Consider the following 18,843-nt stretch of genomic DNA (forward strand, 5'->3'; position numbering starts at 1 on the left):
TTTACCAACAAATTTCCCCTTTATTAATTGCTGCGCGTGTTGCTATCGTACAATCAGGATACAGTTCAGGAATCAAGCAGCGTGGAAGCAAGCGAGCTGGGGCCCGAGAGCTGCATCGTCCGGAAGAGCACAGAGCCACTTGGGGATGGCGCTGCAATGCAGGACGGACTTCCCCACCAGCACACCTTGCACCCTGGCCCCTCAGCTCCAAGTAATCCTGTCTCTAGGTCTTTGGGAGCCTGGGGATTGGGGTTTAGACTCCAGATCAGCCCTGCGGGTGCCAGGAACTGGACAGAGCTGAGCTAGCGAGACAAGGACTTCCTAGTCCCCTACCCAGTCCCCTACCCTGACAAGGGATGAGCTCGGCTGGTTCCTTTCCCCTGAGGAGGCCTCAGTGGGTGAGACACCTGAGCACCTGGGCCCACTGCCTGCTCAGCTTCTGAACTCAGCCCAGGAATAGGCCCCAGCAGGTGCTGGCGAGGACCCCTGGAAGGCACTTGTCTGGGCCCGCAGACCCTGCTGGGGAATGCTGTCTCTGGCTCTGGCTCGGTCAGATCTTCGGGGCCCAGGAGAAGAGGGAGAGGAGTGGAGCCAGGCGCATGACCCACTCCGAGGGGGCTTGGCTGTGACATTGGCAGGCCTGAGCAAGGAGGCTCAGAGCTTTGCCCGGGGGTGGCTCTGCAGCAGAGCGCGCATATCTAGGAGCGCCTTCTCCAGGTAGTGCGCCAGGCGGACAGCGTTGGTCTCGGCACAGCTGTTGTAGGCCGACACGGAGAAGTTGATGTGTGTCTCCCTGGGGTTATAGCAGACACCATAGCCATCTGGGACCACAGGCCCAAAGAACATGACACAGTCTGTCTTGGCGGGGACCTGGGGACGGCACAGGACCAAGGCGCTCATCCCTACCCCGCTGGCTCCCTGCCAGCCCTGAAGTGGCAGCAGCCAGCCTTTCCATGTCTCTGCTCCCCCGGTACTCTGCCCAAGCCTTTTTCTCGTCTCCAGCGGACAGGTTACTCCCTTTCATCCTTCGGGGTGCAGTTACAGAGACTTCTCTGACATTCTTGGTGGCCTTTAACTGCTCCTTCCTCGGGATTCCCCTGATCCCCTAGCACTTTCCAAGGGGCCATCGTTGCCTCAATTCCTGCACTTCCTGCCTGGACTGTGACCCTCTGTGGCAGGGACAGTGGTCTGCCCCTGCTGTAGCCAAGGGCCCCGCAGAGGCTGGCATGGATCAGATGTTCCTTCATGTCTGACCAGTGAATGAATGAAGCCCATTCTTCCATTGTTGAGGGGGTGGGTCCTGACTCCTCCTCAGCCTGCCTAAGCTGCAGTGAACCCCCCTGACCCCAGCTTCTCCTCCAGAACTCAGCTGCTTTGGGAGTGGACCTGTGTGGGCCACATCACCACCAAAGCCTGACCATGTTCTGGACCTTGGCTCCATTCAGCAGCCTTTGTCCAGCTCATTTCCAGTGGCTTCTGTTCCATCCCACCCCAGGGCACCTAGGGCAGCGACCCACCTGGCTGGTGGAGAGGTTGAAGTGCATGGCGATGGCATAGGAGGTGTCCATGAAGATGTCGGGTATGCTCACCAGGTCTTCGATGGCCTGCAGCTTCAGACCCAGCAAGTGCCGGTCGAAGGCCTCCCCACGGATGGCCTATGGGAAGGGGAGCTGTCAGGCACCGAGGCTGCAGGCCCGTAAGGTGCTGCTGCCCTCCTCAGGAGCCTTCCATTCACTGGCTTCCCAGACCCATGAGACCAAAACAGCCAGGCAGGAGAGCCTTTACTTCATAGATAGGGAAACTGAGGCCCAGGGTCCTGCCCAGGGAGGCAGGACAGGGTGGGATTTAAGAGCACAGGCCTGTAGCTTGGTGGCCTGGCTTCATCCTGGCTGTGGGACCTTCGCAGATCACTTACACCTTGAGCCTCCGTGTTTTCATCTGTGAAATGGGGACAGTCATTAACTCCCTTTGCAGAGTGGCAATGAGATCTAAACAGACATCTGCATGTGACAGGGGCAAAGCCTGGCATGTACAGGTGCTCAGGGCCAGGATGGGAACCAGACCTCCACCCCGTGACTGCAGCCCAAGCCGTCAGAGGGCAGGAATCCTGCTGTCTGCCAGACAGGGCATACCCTCAGCATCCTGGGCGAGAAAGCATGACACAAGGTCCAGAGGCTAATCTGGGACGAGAGCAGTCCCTGGGCCTAGCTTTGGTTTCTCCAACTTTAAAATGGGGATATTCTGCCTTGCTCCAAATGCCCCAGGGCTTAGGGCAGGGGTGCTTGATGCTAAGGGGAGCAGCCATTTACTGCAGGGATGAACAGGCAAGTGAGAAATGTCCAGGGTCAGGCGAGTAGGGATGTGCAGGCTTACTCACCCGGTCCGTGTAGGCTCGGTGGGCCTGCACGGCCTTCCGCAGCAGCTCCACCTTCTGGTGCTCCTAGGAAGGGGAGTGGGAGAGGGTGCTGAAGCCTCCTGCTTCTGGCCCCTCCCCGGCAGCCCACACCCCACCCAGCTCCAGCTCTGGATTCTGAGCTCCTTGAGAGCAGGAACTGGATCTGCCATCTCTCTGGACAGTCCTTGGCCGAGGCCTGACACAGGGCAAGTGCTCAGGGATGACGACTGAATGAATACAGCTGACCCTTGAACAGCTCGGGTTTGAGCTGTGTGGATTCACTTACATGTGGATTTTTTTTCAGTAAATACTATGGTACTACACACCCTGCGGTTGGCTGAATCTGTGGATACAGAGGACTGTAAAGTTATACCTGGATTTTCAACTGCGTGGCACCCCTAAACCCTGCATTGTTCAAAGAGCACCTGTAGTTCCCTTCTATTTTTGGCTGCCAGAAAACTCTGCACTGATAAATTCATGGCCCATCTTCTACTAGGTTCCCAGTGCCCACCATAGGACTGGAATACAGTAGGTGCTCAATGTGTGTTGACAGAATGAGCAGGAAGGGAGAAAGCTCAAGTCCAGCTCGCCCACCCTTGCCCCAGACCTCTCACCGGCACGTTAGGGTCATCCACGGCCTTGACGAAGGTCAGCGAGTCCATGGAGGCCGAGCGGATGGTGTCGGTACGGCCCAGGTGAAACATGCGCAGAGAGGCACTTTCATAGGTGGCACACGCATGCCCATAGATCCTGGGTGGGAGATGGGCTGAGCACACCCCTGGCAGGTTCCCCCACCTCTACCCCAGGTTTCATCCCTCCTTCCTGGGAGGCGGGGCAGGGCGCACCTGTAGTAGGCCAGCTGCAGTGCCATCTGGATGAAGGCGTCTGGGCTCAGCTTCTCCGATTTGGGGAAGTCTTTTCCAAAGTGGTGGAACACCATCACCGTGATATCCAGATCCTGGATCATGCTGGGGTGAGGGTGGGGTGGAGGTGGGTGAGCAGCTGGCACCGGGCAGCCTCCCAACCCCCGGGAGGGCCCAAGGGCAGTCTCAGAGCCAGCAAGGCACAATGACAGAGCTGGCTCTTGTTCTGGCTCGAGGGACCCCATGGCCCAGCACTCACATGCTAAGGTTCTGCTTGGCCTTCTCAATGTCACTCTTGATCTCAGGGGTGATGTTGAATCGCAGCTTCTTGGGCATGGGCAGGGGCACCATGGGAGACCGCACAAGCTCAGGCTTCTTCCTGCATGGGATGTCGGGGTCTCAGGCTCCTGCCGGGAGCCTCAGGAGACTGGGTCCGTCCCCGGGATTGGGATAGGGAGGATAGGTCCCTGAAGCTGGAGGGGGCCAGCCCAGGGAGACTCTTGGGTTTGTTCTTCTGCAATCCGCCTTCATCCCAGCTTTCAAATGGCTAATGGAGGAGGGGAAGGGACTTGTCCAAGGTCACACAGCTGAGAAGTGGCAGAGCCAGAATTCAAACCCAGGTCTGACCGACTCAAGCCCAGGCCTTCTTCTGGCTTCCTCTGAAAAAAGAGATTCCCAGGTCTAAGGGAGAATGCCATTTCCCCTTTAAAAGCTAGTCTGTGCCGCCTCTGTGTCACCTGTCATCAGGAGCTGGAGAACTGGGTGGAGGGTGGGGGAACCACGCTCACGTGAAGTCCATGACGTGGTCCACGAGGGCGACGATGGGGGGTCCCTCTGCTGTTGCATGCTCATAAACGAGCCCACAGGAGCCGTCTTCTGCCACGATGAACTGCAGAGGGGAACGGGGATCCCTGACAGCCCCAGGTCCCTGGAGCCACTCTCTGGTTGGGTCCCATGGGAAGGGCCTCTCAGCCATCTCAAGGGGTCCTGCTGACCTATTACTGTTATTAATAACAGCTAACACTCACTGGGGGCCTTGAAACACTAAGGTCTCAGGTCACACTAAGCACGTCCTGCACTCACATACCTCGCTGAGTTCCCACAACTTCCCTTCCAGGGAGTCTACCACCACCCCATTTTACAGGTACAGAGGGAGAGTCATGGTCGTGCCACTTTGCTTGGCCCCACATTCCAGGCTCTCTCTGATCTGCTGATGGGCATGCTGGAGGTGACAGTGGTTTCTGGGCCAGGGCTGATAATGACAGGCTGACTGCTGGTAATTACAGCCACGTCCACCTGCTGGCTTCCCCTCCAGCTTTACAAGCTGGGAAGCCAGGGGAGCCAGGCTCCGAGGGAGGGCAGGGAGTCCCAAGGCGGCAGTGGGTCAAGCCTGGCTGCGTGTCTTGGGTGGGGGTCCCGGCCCTGCTGGGTCCTCACCTGCAGCGTCTTATCGAACCAGCGGTTGCCGCTGTTGAGCTTGCCGCCGCCGCCATGCAGCATCTGGCCGGCTACTTGGCTGCGGTACATATCTTCAGAGACCCACGGCATGGGCGCGTCCAGGCACACAGTGAAGATACTCTTCTGGATGGAGCGCACTGACTCCCGGTTCACCTTGTCTGTGGAGACGTGTGTGGGGGGTGGGGTGGCGGTGAGGGAGCCCCACAGCACCCCATGAGGCAGGGCCTAACACCTGACCCACAAAAGAAAGGAGGAAACAGAAGCCCAGGGTTGCACAGAGAGCTGGTGAGGCAGCTGGGGACCCAACACGGCAGCTGACTCTGGGGACAATGCCCCTGAGCAACACAGGATTTGGAGGGAAGGTGAAGGTGGGGGTCCTCAGCCAGAGGACTTGGATTTTCATTGCAACTTGCTACTTAATAGAAATAATAAACTAACTTAACTCAACTGAGCTGCAGTTTCCTCTTGTGTGAAATGTGGCAACAACACCCACTGCGAGTTGAGAGGATTCAGTGAGAATTGTGGCTGCCCAGGGCCTGGTGCAGGCCTGTCCTCTGGGGGTACCTTTGATGAGAGTGCTGTATGCCTTGGCCCAGGAGTTGCGGTGGTTGGAGGTGAGGATGCCCACGGGTTCTTTGTTGGTTTGTAGTGACGAGTTCCAGATCTTTTCCAGCTGCGTGAAGATCTGATCTGAGGTCAAGGGTGTCCCATCGCTGTGGTACACGTCCAACTCAAAAAACTGTCCAGGTGGGTGGAGAGAAGGGGGCTGGTGGGGAGCCTCAGACAAGCAGCAGTCACCTCCCACCCCAGCCTCCTCCTGGTCTTGGCACTCCAGCTGAGGGGACAGCAACAGGCCGAGGGTGAGGAGAGGGGAGGAGGTCCTTGCACTGCTCTCCTCGGGCTGCCAGGCTCACAGCCCTTCCTGGCATCCCCCAGGCAGGGCCTAGTTGGACATCCAGTGCAGATGCCCAGGGCTGTCTATTCCCAAGGGCACTCAACCAAGTGTGTTGGCCCTGCCCCCTCCTCCTCTGCAACAGTGTTGGGGCTGAGGCTGTGGGACAGCGGGGGGGGGGCAGGGCACTCACTTGGTAGTTGTGTACCACCGTGATGTGCATGGGTGGCTTCTTAATCTTGCTGAAGTTGGTGATTGAATCCTGCTTGGGACCCGGCACGCGGCAGGAGGACAGGATCTGATAGTACTGGTTCATGCACAGCGGCTTCCCCCCCAGGTACTCCACAGGCAGGGTCTCGCTGCAGGCGCGAGGGGACAGGAAGGAGGCACAGGGAGCTGAGGGGTATGGCTGTGGGCTGGGCCAGGTAGCGGGGCTCACACAAGCAGTGCTGCGCCCCCTGGCGTCCCTCCTCCCCCTCAGCATGAGTAGTGGGCCTGTCTGAGTAGGACTGGGGTCAGGAGGCCTGTAATCCACCCTGCTTGTGAGTCACCCTGGAAACTCCCTTCCCCTTTCTGGGCTTCAGTTTGCCACAGGAAAGAAGATGAAGCAGCAAGTCAACCTCTAGGGTCCTCTTTGGCTGGGAAGCCCATTCCAGGAGTCTCTTGGGATAGGGTCATCGGGAGGAGGTTCCAGCAGCTGGAGCAGAGGGAGGACTCAGGTGTCCCAATCCCTGTCTGTCTCCTCAACCCCAACAGAGGCTGGGTTAATGGGAGTGAAAGCAACTGAGTTCTGGGTCTACCCAGCACTCAGGCTGCGCTGAGGGTGGGAGGGAGGGGGACAGGTCTCAGCGTTGGGCTGGGCCAGCTGGAGCAGCTGTTCTAATTAGGCAGTCAGGGCGGGAGCAGAGCTACTCACTTGTCAATCATGGCCTTGAAATCCAACACGCCCTCAATTAATTTGGCAGCGAACCTGGAGGGACCAATTAGAGATCAAAAGGCTGTGTGGACCCCACACGGAGGTCCCCGGGTTTGGGAAACCTGTGTGGAGGGAGAGGCCTCACCCAGGGAGGTGATCCATTGTTTCACTCCTGTCACTGCTTTCAGAGAGCCTGGGGGAGTTCAAGTGTAGAACTTGTGTTCCAGTCCCAGTCCACCCCCGGGGACCCATGTAATCTCTAGGAAGAGGGATCAGAGTGATGTGTTGGGCAACCGACCAGCAGGATTTAAGTGCTAATGAACAGTAGTGTGATTACGGTTACATTATGAGTCAGTGCCGAACTGTGATTCCACCTGTGGAGGGCCCACGGCCCTGATCCACAGCCTAGAGTCTGGAAGGTGGTCAGTTATGGAGGGACCTGGGACCTCAGGGGAGGGGGGTTGTGAATGGGAGGGCAGTGGCTTGAGGTGTCCCCTCTCTTAAGTTCCTTCCTGTTTCTGAGCCTCTGTGTTCCCCAGGCCACCTTGCACAGCCTGGCCTTCCTCCCTGGACTGTTTGGGACACACCAACCATGCCTGACATCCAGGGGTGCTCCTGGCCCCCAATATGGGGACAACTGGCTGGAGTTCCTGGGCCTGAGCCCCTGGCCCTTTCTGGGGTACCATGGTCCCTTTAAGAGAAGCCGTGGTGGCTGTGAGTTGCTAGTCTGTGGGCAGGAGAGCCCTATCACTGGTATTTTTATCCCCTGGACGACTGAAACAGAGCCAGGGCAAGTGATATGGCCGAATGTGGAAAAGGGGACTGTGTACAAAGGTCACCCCTGTGGCCAGCTGAGGAGAGCGGGAAGGAGGGAGTGAACTGCTAGCACTGGGGTGAGGGAGAGCCTCAGGTTTAGCATGAGGAAGGGGATCTGGTCCATAGTTGGGTGGTTAACAATTATGAAGCTTTGGAGCCAGGAAGATCCTGCTTCCTGCCAGGGTCAGCCAATCCTGAAAGGTGACCTTGGGCAGGTCCCTTCCCGGCTCTGAGACTCAGTTTCCCTATCTATAAAACAGGGATGATGCTCCCTACTTCCTAAGGCTGTTTGTGGGGATGAAAGATAATGAACAGGGCTGCGGCCCCTCCAGTCTCCTGAGGGAAGTGGACTTCAGGGCTCTGGAGATGTCCGGAGCGCTACCTCTGCTGCCTCTTCGCCCTGAACGCGCCTTAGCCACTCACCGGAGCTGTCCCTGCAGATCCACAAAGTCCTGCTTGGGCAGTGCTACACCAGGGCTGGAACAGATGACCAGGGGCTGGCGGTACTGGAGGTAGGCTGTTTTGAGCCACCACTCGGACAGCTGAAGGAAGGACCAGAGCCTGTGAGGAGGTGTAGGTGGGGACCTGGTGCCCCTTCCCAACCAGGGCTAAAGGACCTGGCTGGGTACACTCTGCCCTCTCTGGAGAGCACAGATTGTCAAAGTGAACGTTCAGATAGAACCCCACCAATCCCTTAAACCCACCAGCAGTGTCCCATCATCTTCCCTTTAGACTGAGCCAATCAGCACTAGCAAGGGAAATCAGGCAACACTGCCAAGAAAAAAAGACTGGCAGGAAACCTGGGGTTGGGGGAAGAACAGAGGCAGAAATGTCAATCACTTTTCTTTACCTTTCACATTTTAGGTCAATGATTTTAGTGCTTTTGCAAGTAAAAATGTCTGATAAATGAAAAGAAGAGAAAGCTATACAAAAAAAAAGTCTGATGCGTGAGCTTTTGCCTGTCTCAGGTGGGGCGTTTCCCAGGGAGGCAGGAGCACAGTGTTCAGTGCGACCTTGACCAACTCTGGTCTCAGTTTTGTTGGTGTCAGACTGGGGAATGGACACCCACCTGGATGTCAAGGTCAGGGCAATCTGAGGGAAGCTCATGGTGAAGACAAATTATTGTACCAGTGATAAGATGTGGCTGATGCACCCTGCGTATCTACCGGGCAGGCTGTGCTCTGCCCAGGGGGGGCTATTTCCAGTGGGTAAGCCATGTCTCCCTGGAGACCAGCAGTGGATATATTGCTAAAGGCTCCTGTCTTGGGACTGTGCAGACTCCCAGGTGACTGTCACCCTTGAGCCTTATGTGCTGACAGCAACATCGCCCCCACTACACACCTCTCCAAGCACAGGCCCAGTATGCCTCTTTGTGGCAAGTCCCTCAACCCCTGGAGACCTGGGCCCCCGCTGTGCTTCCTCATTCTATCTTAAACAGCAGGGGGACGTGCCTCCTCACCACAGATTCCCCTTGGGGAACTGCTGGCCTGTGGCACCAGGTCACTAGCTTTGGTCCCTTGGCAAGGGATAAAGGAGGGCAAAGTGCCTGGACTGCATAGCAGGCCAGTGGGCGACTGCTGTCTGCTGATCTGTGACCGGGAGACAGGGCCCCTGGTCAGCCAGATCCTCCTGTGTAGCTTGGGGCTGCCTTGAGAGCTGCTGTGTGGTTCTGCGAGTTTAATCAATCTCTCTGGGCCTCAGTTTCCTTATCTGCAGATCAGGGAGGGGCAGAAAGGAGCTCCCTCCCCTTGTGGACACAGCTGGGATGCCTTCATACAAGAGCCCTCACTCCACCAGCAATCTGAGTCTCTGCCCAGAGCTTGGGAGACAAGGGGAGACCCTGCAGATGTAGGCATCCCTGAGTGAGAGTCTGCTGGGCAGTAGGAGAGCCCCTTAAGGGCCCTGTGAGTGGAGAGGGGGTGGAGCCCCCAATTGCTTCCGCCAGAAGCTTGTGTTTGAAGAAGCAGTTCTGGGTTAACCAGAGTTGGAAAACTGCCAGACTCCAGACTCTCTAATCCAGAGTCCGAGGTCCTGACCTGCCAAGGCTCACACATGCTGGTCACCAGCTGATGCCCCCCACCTCTTGTGTGCAGCCCTACCCTTACACCTGCTCCCTCACAGCATCTCTCATTTTACCAGACGCCCCCTCTGGTTCTCTCCTAAAACCTGCTTTTCCCCACGTCATCCCTCTCTCAACAAATCCCCCCTCCCTTGCCCTACACAGTTGCTTTAGGCCAGGACTGTCTGCCAGCCTTCCTGCCATCCCTGCCCCCATCAGCAAGTGCAATCAACACCAAAACATATCCTGGACCAAATGACTTCGCATCCTCTCCCCGCAGCACCTCGTTGGGGTGACGGTACCAGCCTCGTCACTGGGCTCCTGTTCCCACCCTCGCTTCCCTCCCAGTAGCAGGGCAGTCCTTTCTAATTCCTAACTTTACACTGAAGTGTAAGACACATACAGAAAGCAATATGCATGCAGCATCAGTGCAGACACATCTGCACACACCCAACACACACGCGTGACAGACGGAGACAGAACCAGGACAATCTGTCAAAAATTCCGTTTGAGGCCATCCTGCAGCCCGCCTCCCACTGAGCTCAAGTCCAGGTGCCTCCTCCTAGGGCCCCCGCCCTACCCTTGCATTCCACCCTAGCCTCTGTCCCCGAACTCACCAGCTGCTGCCTCCTTTGCCCGTGCTGTTTCCTCTGTCTCAGACCTGACACACTCCCTGCCCCTTCAGAATGAAGATGTTGCCCTTCTCTACCCTCACCCTCTCATCGTGCTTTTTATTTCTATAGAATTCCATTCCCTGATATGACCTCTCACGTGTGTCCTTTTTCCGCCCTACCTGAATGTCAGTGACAAGACACCGCTGACAGTGTCCTTTCTCACCCAGTCCCCTGCCTGGTGCCAGGCACAGAGTAGGTGGTCAAGAAACTCTGTGGTACAAACAGATGCACCAGAGCAGCCTGAGTTGGAAAGTTTTGAGTGTGTAGCCAGCAACAGGCCATGGGAGGGATGTTCACAACCACCCAGGGCCTCTGGGGAGGTCCCTGTTCCCCCCATCCTCCATGCAAGCCAAGGGGACTGCTGTGCCCCCTGCCTTCTTACTCACCCAGTTCTCCGTCTTCCTGGCCCTGCGCTCCAGCCCCTTCTGCAGGCGCTCCCCTACGCCCCCCGGGGTCTGAAACTCTTCCACCAGCTCCTTGGTTTGGGCCCACTCCTCATCGCTCACGATGGGCTGCAGTGCCTTGAGATAATGGTCCAGGGTCTGCTGGAGCGGGGGCACGGGCAGTCGGGGCAGTGAGTCCTGGTGTGTCTTGAAGCGACTGGAAACCTTCACCAAGGAGGAGGGCTTAAGGAAGCCCAGGGGCTTCACCTGCAGGCAGCACAACACCCTGCTCATTCTCTCAGCGGCTCTGGGAGGCCCTGGCACTCCCAAAGCTAGTCCTGGGTACTTATGTGCCCAATTCCTTGGGGCAGAGACGCCTCTTGGGTGGTGCCTGCTATGCCTTCCCAGCCCTGGAGATGTAGATGTCTCCACCTCTTAGGGGCCTGGAGATGCAGGTAGGGATGGGGGAGGGTGGGGTGTGGCCATTGATCTTGGCAGGACTCAGAGAAGCCCTTGGCAATGGCACTTGCTGGGGGTGGCAGAGGTCAGAGGGACCTCTCACCTGCTGGGTGCACAGGGCTCTGCCTTTCTCGTCCTGGGACGACGTGTGAGGTAACCACTCCCTCCCGGAAGTCCCCACCTCCTTTTCTCCCACCCTTGCCAGGATGGGAAACAGGGCAAGAAGAGAAAATCACAGAGAGCCAGATGATGACAGTACCTTTGGCTGAGGGCAAGGCCTCGGGCTTTCTCCTGTCTGTGGGGTGGGGCTGGGGTGGCATGGGGGCAGCGCTGTGGCAAGAGAGAGCTGAGTGGACTCGCAAGGAGGGTGAAAGTTGGCAGAGAGAGAGTCTGGAGACTTGGAGGTGGGCAGAAAGAGACAGGAGGGCCAGAGGCTGCTGGCAGCAATGGGCAGGCAAGCGGCAGAGGTTCCATTTCATACCTTCTCCTTCTGCTGCCTGTCCTCCATGGCAGGACTGAGGTTCTGAGCCCTGTCTGTCTGCCCTGGGCTGGATCTCTAAGCCTAACTGTGCTACCAAGTGGGTGAGCAGAACCTAGCAAGAGGCAGCCACTTGCCTGGGCTGGAAAGAGAAGACAAGAGCCGAGATTCAGGGGGAGGCAGAGGTGGCAATGACGATGGCTATGGTGGCTGTGGGGGCATCTGGGGTTGTGGCTGTCGCAGGAGCAGCTCCTCCACCCTCCTTAGTTTCCAGAAATGGAGAAAAGGGGAGCTGGTGAGACGGTGCACGTGGGGTGTACACCAGAATAGGAGGACACCTGGAAAACTTTTTCTTTCCTTCCCTAGATGGGCCCAGTGCCAGGGAGGCAGGCCAAGAGGTGTTAAAAAAATCCACCTGCTGGAATCTGCATAGGTCTCTTTGATCAGGGAAAACTTGGCTGGAGGGCAGAAACTTCTTGGCTGCCGAGGTTAAACCACAACCATGAATATAGTCCTGAAAATTGGGGTTGGTGCAAAGGAGCAAACACTGGGAAAGGGCTGTAAGTGGGTATTTCCCTCTGGGACTCATGAGGCCCTTCTGGGCCACTCTTCCACCAAAGCCTGGTTCTCTTGAGCTGTGGCTCATTCAGTGGGGGATGGGGTGTTAAGAGTAGACAACTTTGAGCCTTAACAGTAAGCCAAAGGATGCTGACTTTGGATTGAGCTAGAGTTGAGCCACCAGACTCAGGGGATTCTAGTCAAGTTTTTCTCTCTCCTTGCCTCAGTTTTCCTGGCAGTAAAGTAACCAGGCCACTTAGCAGGTCCTGGAGGATGATCCAGAGGTGACACAGTTCAGGTGGCAGTGGCAAGGGTGAGGAGGAGCTCTAGTATCCCGGAAGATCTGGAAAAACCTCTGGGCCTGTGGATGGGTACTCTTAGCCGTCTGGGCCCAGCAGTACCTGAACACCCTTCTTGGCACAGACAGAGGGAGATACGCTTGGAGTAGAGAGGGAAGGAATCCAAATCAGGATAGCAGCACCACTTGCTCCAAGCTGCTCTCTGGGGAGATTGAGGGTGTGGGTGTGTAGATTTCAGTCACATCCCAGGAGGGACCGGTGGAAAGGGAGAGCACGGGGCTGCCATTTGCTTCCTTCTGCTAGTTCTGAGGACTTTCTGAGCAGCTCAGCTTGATACCTTCACTTGAGTTTCTCTGTCCACACACCATTCCCCAGGAGCCATTTGATAAGTCAGGAAAAGCTGACAAACTGGATGGGGTTGGAGAAGTGGCTCCAGCTGAGCATGGGACAGATGTGTGAATCGGAGAATAACTGTTGGGAGACATCCCTGGTCTCTCTGCTCCTTGGCTCTGGGTCTAAGGGTGGATGGAGGTGCTGCCTGAAGCCAGGATCCTCACTGTCTTTTCCAAGTCGTTGGAATTTAGCGCCACAGCATGGGGGTTCGACCCAGCCTCTCACCTTGAACCTGTCTCCTCTGCCAAACAGGATTAGCCCACCTGCCGACCCCATCCCAGTAGCTGCTGGCCACGCCGGACGGCGGCCGCCCAGCTGTATCGCCTCGACGGCCTGTTTCCCCATGCGGGTGCAGCTCTGCGGCTGGCCCGGCCCGCGGCCCGCGCGGCCCACCGCCCGCCCGCCCTCCCCGTCCAGGGCCCGCCAGCCCGGGTTTCCTGCCGCACTCACCAAGGTCCTGGCAGCAAAGGCCAACATCTCTGTGGCCTGCCCAGAAACACACAATCCGCTCCGTCCCTTGCGCTGGGCAAAGTCCGAGCCGCCACCGTAGGCGGGTCCTAGCTAGAGCCTCCGGGGCAAGGACGCCGAGTCACGGCCGCCAGCGGGTAGAAGCGGCCCGGCGCCCACCCACCGGGCCGGGCGGGCGGCGGGTGGCGGGTGGGCGGCCGGGGGTGGGGTGGGGGGAGGGGAGGGGACTTTCGCCGAGCGGGGCCTCGGGCCGGTTGCGGACCGCGGCGGCTAACCACGAGCGCGGGGCGGGGCCGGGGGCGGGACCGGGGCGCAGTTAGCGGTTGGGGACCCCGCGAGGAGGTGGAACGCCGAAAGAGGAGCAAGGTGGGGTTCGCCGTCCAGCTCGCTCTCTCCCACCTCCATTAGCCGTCCAAACTGTTGGAGGCAGTGGTGTGCACCCCTCTCAGTCCTTTTGGTGTCCTTGAGCGCTGCTCCCGGAGTGGTAGGAAAAAACAACCATGTTGACAGGGGAGTGTCTTCTAATATTCTTCGGGATAGGGTCAGAGCCACGCACGAAGATGACAGGTGGGGGCCGCCCCGCAAAAGCATGGCTGCCGCGCTCCCAGTGCCCTCCCGGTCCGCGGCTGGCCCGTCGGGTGGGGAGCCGGCCGTTGGCGCGCATGCTCCCGGGTGCCCCGCACCAACATGGCCGCCGCCTCGGGGTGAGCGCGGCCGCCGCCAGCCGGCCGTTGCTGGGCATGCTCTCTGAGTGCCCCGCACCAACATGGCGGTCGGCTTCGCTGGGGTGACTTTAATTCTCGGTTTTCGGTTATAGCCGGCCGCTGCTTATTTGTCTCCGGGAAGCCCTGAGCGCGTGGTGCAGCCGGAGAAAGGCTGGGTGCGTGCGAGGGTGAAAGGTGAGAGGGGACTGCAGGCATCTGGGCCGACTTCTGGCGGGAGGAAGATGGCTGAAGGCGAGCGGCACTCGCCGCCAGGTAAGGCGGGCCGCCGGGGCTGGAGTGGAGTGGGGGCGCGGGGGCGGTGCCAGGCGTGGGGGCGGAGAAGGGGTGTGGTGTGTGGGGGGGTCTCAGTAAAGGGAGGGTCGGGAGATGGAGGAACTCGAGGGGTAAACGCTCCTCGTGGGCCCCGAGGAGGAGCAAGAGTTGAGGGGCCCTGAGGGAAAAGTGCTGCGGCATCTGGAAGGAGGACAGGAACGCGGGGCTGCAAAGAGGTCATGGGTGGGGCGCAACACGAGGACTTGGGGAGCCTGAGCTGCCCGAGGGTCGTGTGGGCAGCACTGTGGCCAGAAGGGAGGCCTTTTTCACATCATCAGCGCTTGACCTGGTGGGGATCAAGCCAGTCAGGGATGAGGGCTGCCTTCTTTATTAGACCCTGCTCAGGCGGGGGGCGGGGGTGGTGCTCCTTGGGCCTGGGCCTGCCTCGATCCCATTTCCAGCCTCCCCCACTTCATGACCACCCCTCATCCACCTACCCTCTCTCCACCTTCGGAGGCCGGGCTCTGGAGTTTCAGTGGCTAAGAAGTTATTGAGAGAAACTGCCCTTGGTCGTCTAAACCACTAATTTAAAAAGGCTGGTTGTGCAGGGAGATGAGTCTCTTTCCGGCCTCACCATCTGTAACTTTTATTTACACTGTGGTTTCCTTTAGTTCATCTCAAATAACTGGGCTGGAGGTGGTAGGCAAAGGATCCTCTTAGACCCATAACCTGGGGAAATGGAAAGGTGTTTGCTGACCAACCCCCTCACCTCTTGAGCTAAGAAGGAGTGATGATAGATAGCTTTTAAAATTCTGGCAGAGGTGTAAATAGGTTGGCTAAACAGCTGTTTCAAAACAGGTAGTTTTGAAACCATTCGGTATTACTTCTTCCCTGTTTTGTCATTTGTGATCTCTGGGAACGTCTCAGGAGGGAGAAATTTTGAAGAACAAAAGAGGCACCCCCCCCCCCGCATGAACAAAGAGTTGAGTATGGTCTCTTAGGGCATTTATTTGATACAAAACTTGTGTACATGTGCTCTTAGGAGTTCTGGTAATGACATCAGGATATAGGCAAACAAAATTATCAGTGACATGAATGTGTCTCTGAAGATGGGTCATGGGGGATTTGGAGGGTAGGACCTGTGCCCTGAGAGAGGGGAAGGCTCAGGGAGGTTATCTGTGGCTGGGAAGATTCCGGTTCCCAGGAGGTGGTCCTTCTTTGAAGTTTAAAATAAGACGTTTAGGAACAAGTGGAAAGAACTGCTTAATTCAGACTGTGTAGTAGTGAAAACCTTGGATTTTGGAATTACATGGACCTGGCTCTGCCTGGCAAGTCACAGCCTCTGAGAGCCTGTTTTCTTATCTCTTAAAAGGGAGCTACTATACCTCCTTCACAGAATTGTAGTGTTTGTGTCGTAGATGATGTGGGCAAATCATGGGACGTGGTAGGTAGTCAGTAAACGTAGGTTACTGTTATCCTTCTCAGAGGTGGTACAGGTTGAACATGTAGACAGGGTACCAAATGGTAGATGATAATATACTCTCTGGGTTTTTTTTTTTCAGAAATATCTCTAAAACTCTGGATGTTTTCATCCAGTTGTAGGGGATCCCACTGTCCTGTGGCACTTTTGTCAGAGATGGACTCAGGCTGGAGGGGCTGTGGGTCTGACCTCATTTATCACAGTCCCAAGTTTGAAGGCTGGTTTTTTTGATTTGGGATTGCGTGGTCTGGCGAATTGTGTGTTTCGTCAGTGATTTGTTGCAAACTTCCACCAAGTAGCCTTTCCTCTGAAAACAGGGCCTGGCCTGGAGATTTTCCTCCCTTTGAAATAATGTTAGGAGGGCTATCCCCTTGTGGGAACAGTTCTCTCAAACTTAGAAAAGCGTCTGTTCCCAGAGATCATTTGCAAATTGATAATTTGGAATGTAGAGCTTGTTTTCCTATAAAAACAATGTGGTTAGGTCACCTGACCTACACAGCTTTTAATTTAGCATCTTACTTAAAGTAGCAATTTACTAATAGTAGGGTCATCAATTTGAGGTTCTGGGAACAGGACTTGCAGAAGGTGGGAGGAGGAAGAGAGTTTCTGGTCTCTTTCGGGGGGCCCTCATTTGAATTTTGAATTAGGCAGAGTTTGCCTTGCTCTTGTCCCAGGTTCTCTGTCTCCTTAGATCTCCAGGTCTCCTGGCACTTTTCCTTTCCTCAGGGCCTCTCCATGCAGGCTCTATTCCCCCAATTGTCACGTGTCCTAGAACCTACTTAGGTCCTTGGCCCCTTTTCTCCAGGCAGCTGATGTGAGTTAGGTTTTAGGAGGACAGCAATGAGACAAGTTAATACTAAACTGTGAGTGACTGATAGTCCTTTTACTCTTCTTGGAGAGTTTTCATTTTTAAAGGAAGGGCTTACTAATCTGACAACTATCCAATAGTAGATTCAGGCCCACAATTCCCAACCCCAAAGCCTTGGGACTCTAGGTGTATTTTGGAATTAAGAGTTTTTCAGATTTCAGAAAGCAGTGTCTCATAATCAAACAAAAAGATTTATGCAGCAAAACATAAATTTCGACCAAGTGGGATACATAAAGTCTGTTAGTGTTCTTATAACAGTTTAGGTTTAAGTTTTATATCAAATGAGTCTATGCTAAAATTACTGGAAAAAAAACCCCAAAAACTTTGGGATTTTGGAATTTTGGGGACTTTGGGTAAGAGACTGAAGGCCTGTATTTCCCAGTGTCACAAAGTGAAGGGGAACCCTGCAGTGTGGGGCAGATATTTTTGAACACTCATCATCATCAAAGCAGTCAGCTTTGGTAGAGTTTGCCTCTAGTTTAGCACATGGAACTACCCTGTATTTTCCTTTCCCTCAACTTCTGAAAATATAGAAACTCCATTGAAAGTAATATTTTTTTCTGACTACAAAAGTACTATATGCTAGTTTTAAGTAGTTATATGTAGCTTAGACAACGGAAGTCCTTTATAAATCTTACCTCCTAGCGATGACGATTATTAACTTTGGTGTTTAATCCCTTAGGTTTTTCTGATGCATGTGCTAATGGGTACGTGTATTGTTTATATTAGTATGTATAGTTATTTGTACAAAAATAAGATTATATTATATACAATGTAGTACAGTTTTTTCTTATTAGTATTTGGCTATTCTTCCTCTGTCAGTAATTTAGCTTTTATTCTTTTTAAAAGCTAGGAAGATTTCCATCATATGGGCATATCATTATTTACTCATCACTTTATTGATTGATATTTGGGTTTCTAATTTTTTTAAATGCAGTAAGCACCTTTCTATACATCTTTGTTTGTTTCTGTGGGCACATCTGAAGGGTTGTTTCCTACTGTTGGTTCAGTGGGTATATGCAGTTTTTACTTCAAAAGACAGTGCCGAGTTGCCCCCTCAGCAGATTCTACCCTCTAAGACTCCCACCAGCAGTGCCGGAGAGTTCCTGTTTCTCCTTCCCCAATCAGTGCCAGATGTTCTAAACCTGCCAACCTGATTTAGAAAAGCAGTCTCATCTTCGCTTATTTGGGGAGGTTGGTGATTTTTTTCAAGTGTATATTGGCCATGTGTTGTTTTTCTCCTTCTTCTTTGACTTGCCTGTTTATATGTCTGAAAGGTCAACTTGGTTTTATTTTTCTAACCTTTCTGCCTGGTTGGGGAGCAGGAGGAGAGGGCATGGCAGAGCCACTGGAGTATCAGTTGTTGAGGGGATTGCCAGTACTGCCCAGCTCCTTGCAGAGTAAGGAAAGGCAGGAGGCCAGTGGGTTTGGCTTAATGAGCCAATGCTTTATTCTGGGACTAGATGTCTGGTTTACACTGGGGTTTGGGTATTGGAGTGTTGGTTTAGCAGTGTGTGTGTGTTGGGAGGGGAAGAGTCTGTTTATCTGATTGCTTTTTCATTTTCTTTGTCCAGATTCTTCAGAGGATAGCCCTCCAGCCACTCAGAACTTCATCATTCCAAAAAAAGAGATCCACACTGTTCCAGACATGGGCAAATGGAAGCGTTCTCAGGTACCAGTGGTGTCTGCACTGTGCGGTTGGGACTGGGATGAGAAACGGGCTTTTTCAAAACATTGGTTTTTTAGGCCTGAGTGAGGCTGTGAGCTCCTGACCTTTCTTGCTTTTGGAGCCAGAGCTGTTTAGAAGCTAGGAAGAGAGGTGTCAGGGGAGCTGGCTGTATCTCCCTCCTCAGGGGCAGTACTCAGAGCTTTAGTGGGAAAGTATCTCGTGGCCCAAGTAAGGATAACCCTGGAAAGTAATGCTCCTGGTTCTCATAAGCCATCACCCCTTGGGTGTTACTGTATTGGCTGAACATCCTAACTGATCAGGTAGGTCACTTTGATTCTTGGTTATAAGTAATAGCAAATTGGGTGCCAGTGAATCAAAGGGTAACCACATGGAAACCTAGCCAGGGAGGTGGCTAAGCCTAAAAATACCAGAAACTGGGACCTCAGCTTTCTGCGCTGCTCCATCCCCACGGTGGGCAGCTTGTGCCTCCTGAGCTTCTGGGATAGGCTGTGGAAAGACTGGGACTGAGAAAAAGAAAGCCAGTTTCAAGTTCCCGGGAAAGGCCTTGGGGCCAGCTCCAGCCAGTTACCTCTACCTGGTCTGGTCAGCTGGGGTGGGGAGTATCACTTGTATAGAAGGGCTAGCCTGGGGGTCCTGGCAAGCTTGGCACGTTTTCTATGAAGACTTTGCTGTGCTTACATTGAGCCTAAACCCTACAGCTACTGTGTCTTGGCCTCA

The 18,843-nt window shown here is 55.0% G+C and overlaps 2 protein-coding genes and 1 long non-coding RNA gene across 8 annotated transcripts in view; 2 read left to right on the forward strand and 1 right to left on the reverse strand.

Annotated features, from left to right (window-relative positions):
* Window positions 1-13,288, reverse strand: CRAT (carnitine O-acetyltransferase). Of its 2 annotated transcripts, none has more exons than XM_031677643.2 (14): window positions 13,094-13,288; window positions 10,460-10,723; window positions 7,764-7,882; window positions 6,525-6,578; window positions 5,802-5,967; window positions 5,281-5,455; window positions 4,696-4,874; window positions 4,047-4,147; window positions 3,518-3,637; window positions 3,241-3,363; window positions 3,010-3,145; window positions 2,378-2,440; window positions 1,518-1,655; window positions 1-870 (listed from the first exon to the last, which is right to left on the reverse strand). In XM_031677643.2, exons 1-14 carry the CDS (start codon window positions 13,118-13,120, stop codon window positions 655-657), a joined length of 1,881 nt encoding a protein of 626 aa, XP_031533503.1. In that variant the 5' UTR covers window positions 13,121-13,288; the 3' UTR covers window positions 1-654. The 2 variants fall into 2 exon arrangements, with proteins under 2 accessions (XP_031533503.1, XP_006205647.2); XM_006205585.4 differs by lacking the exon at window positions 13,094-13,288 and adding an exon at window positions 11,397-11,512.
* PTPA (protein phosphatase 2 phosphatase activator) overlaps window positions 11,051-18,843 on the forward strand; it is a 31,892-nt gene continuing 24,099 nt past the window's right edge. The window contains exons 1-3 of one of the 5 annotated variants that reach the window (XM_072960252.1): window positions 11,051-11,068; window positions 13,929-14,088; window positions 18,011-18,108. In XM_072960252.1, the coding sequence (XP_072816353.1) occupies window positions 14,058-14,088; window positions 18,011-18,108 (129 nt within the window). In that variant the 5' untranslated portion in view covers window positions 11,051-11,068; window positions 13,929-14,057. The other 4 variants (XM_072960250.1, XM_072960251.1, XM_072960249.1 and 1 more) reach the window with 4 other exon arrangements.
* On the forward strand, window positions 14,198-17,633 carry LOC140695914 (uncharacterized). The gene is made up of 3 exons (XR_012071756.1): window positions 14,198-14,324; window positions 17,119-17,143; window positions 17,565-17,633. It is a non-coding gene; the product is annotated as an uncharacterized lncRNA (long non-coding RNA).

Source organism: Vicugna pacos, chromosome 4 (assembly GCF_048564905.1).
Source record: "Vicugna pacos chromosome 4, VicPac4, whole genome shotgun sequence".
Lineage (NCBI taxonomy): Eukaryota > Metazoa > Chordata > Mammalia > Artiodactyla > Camelidae > Vicugna > Vicugna pacos.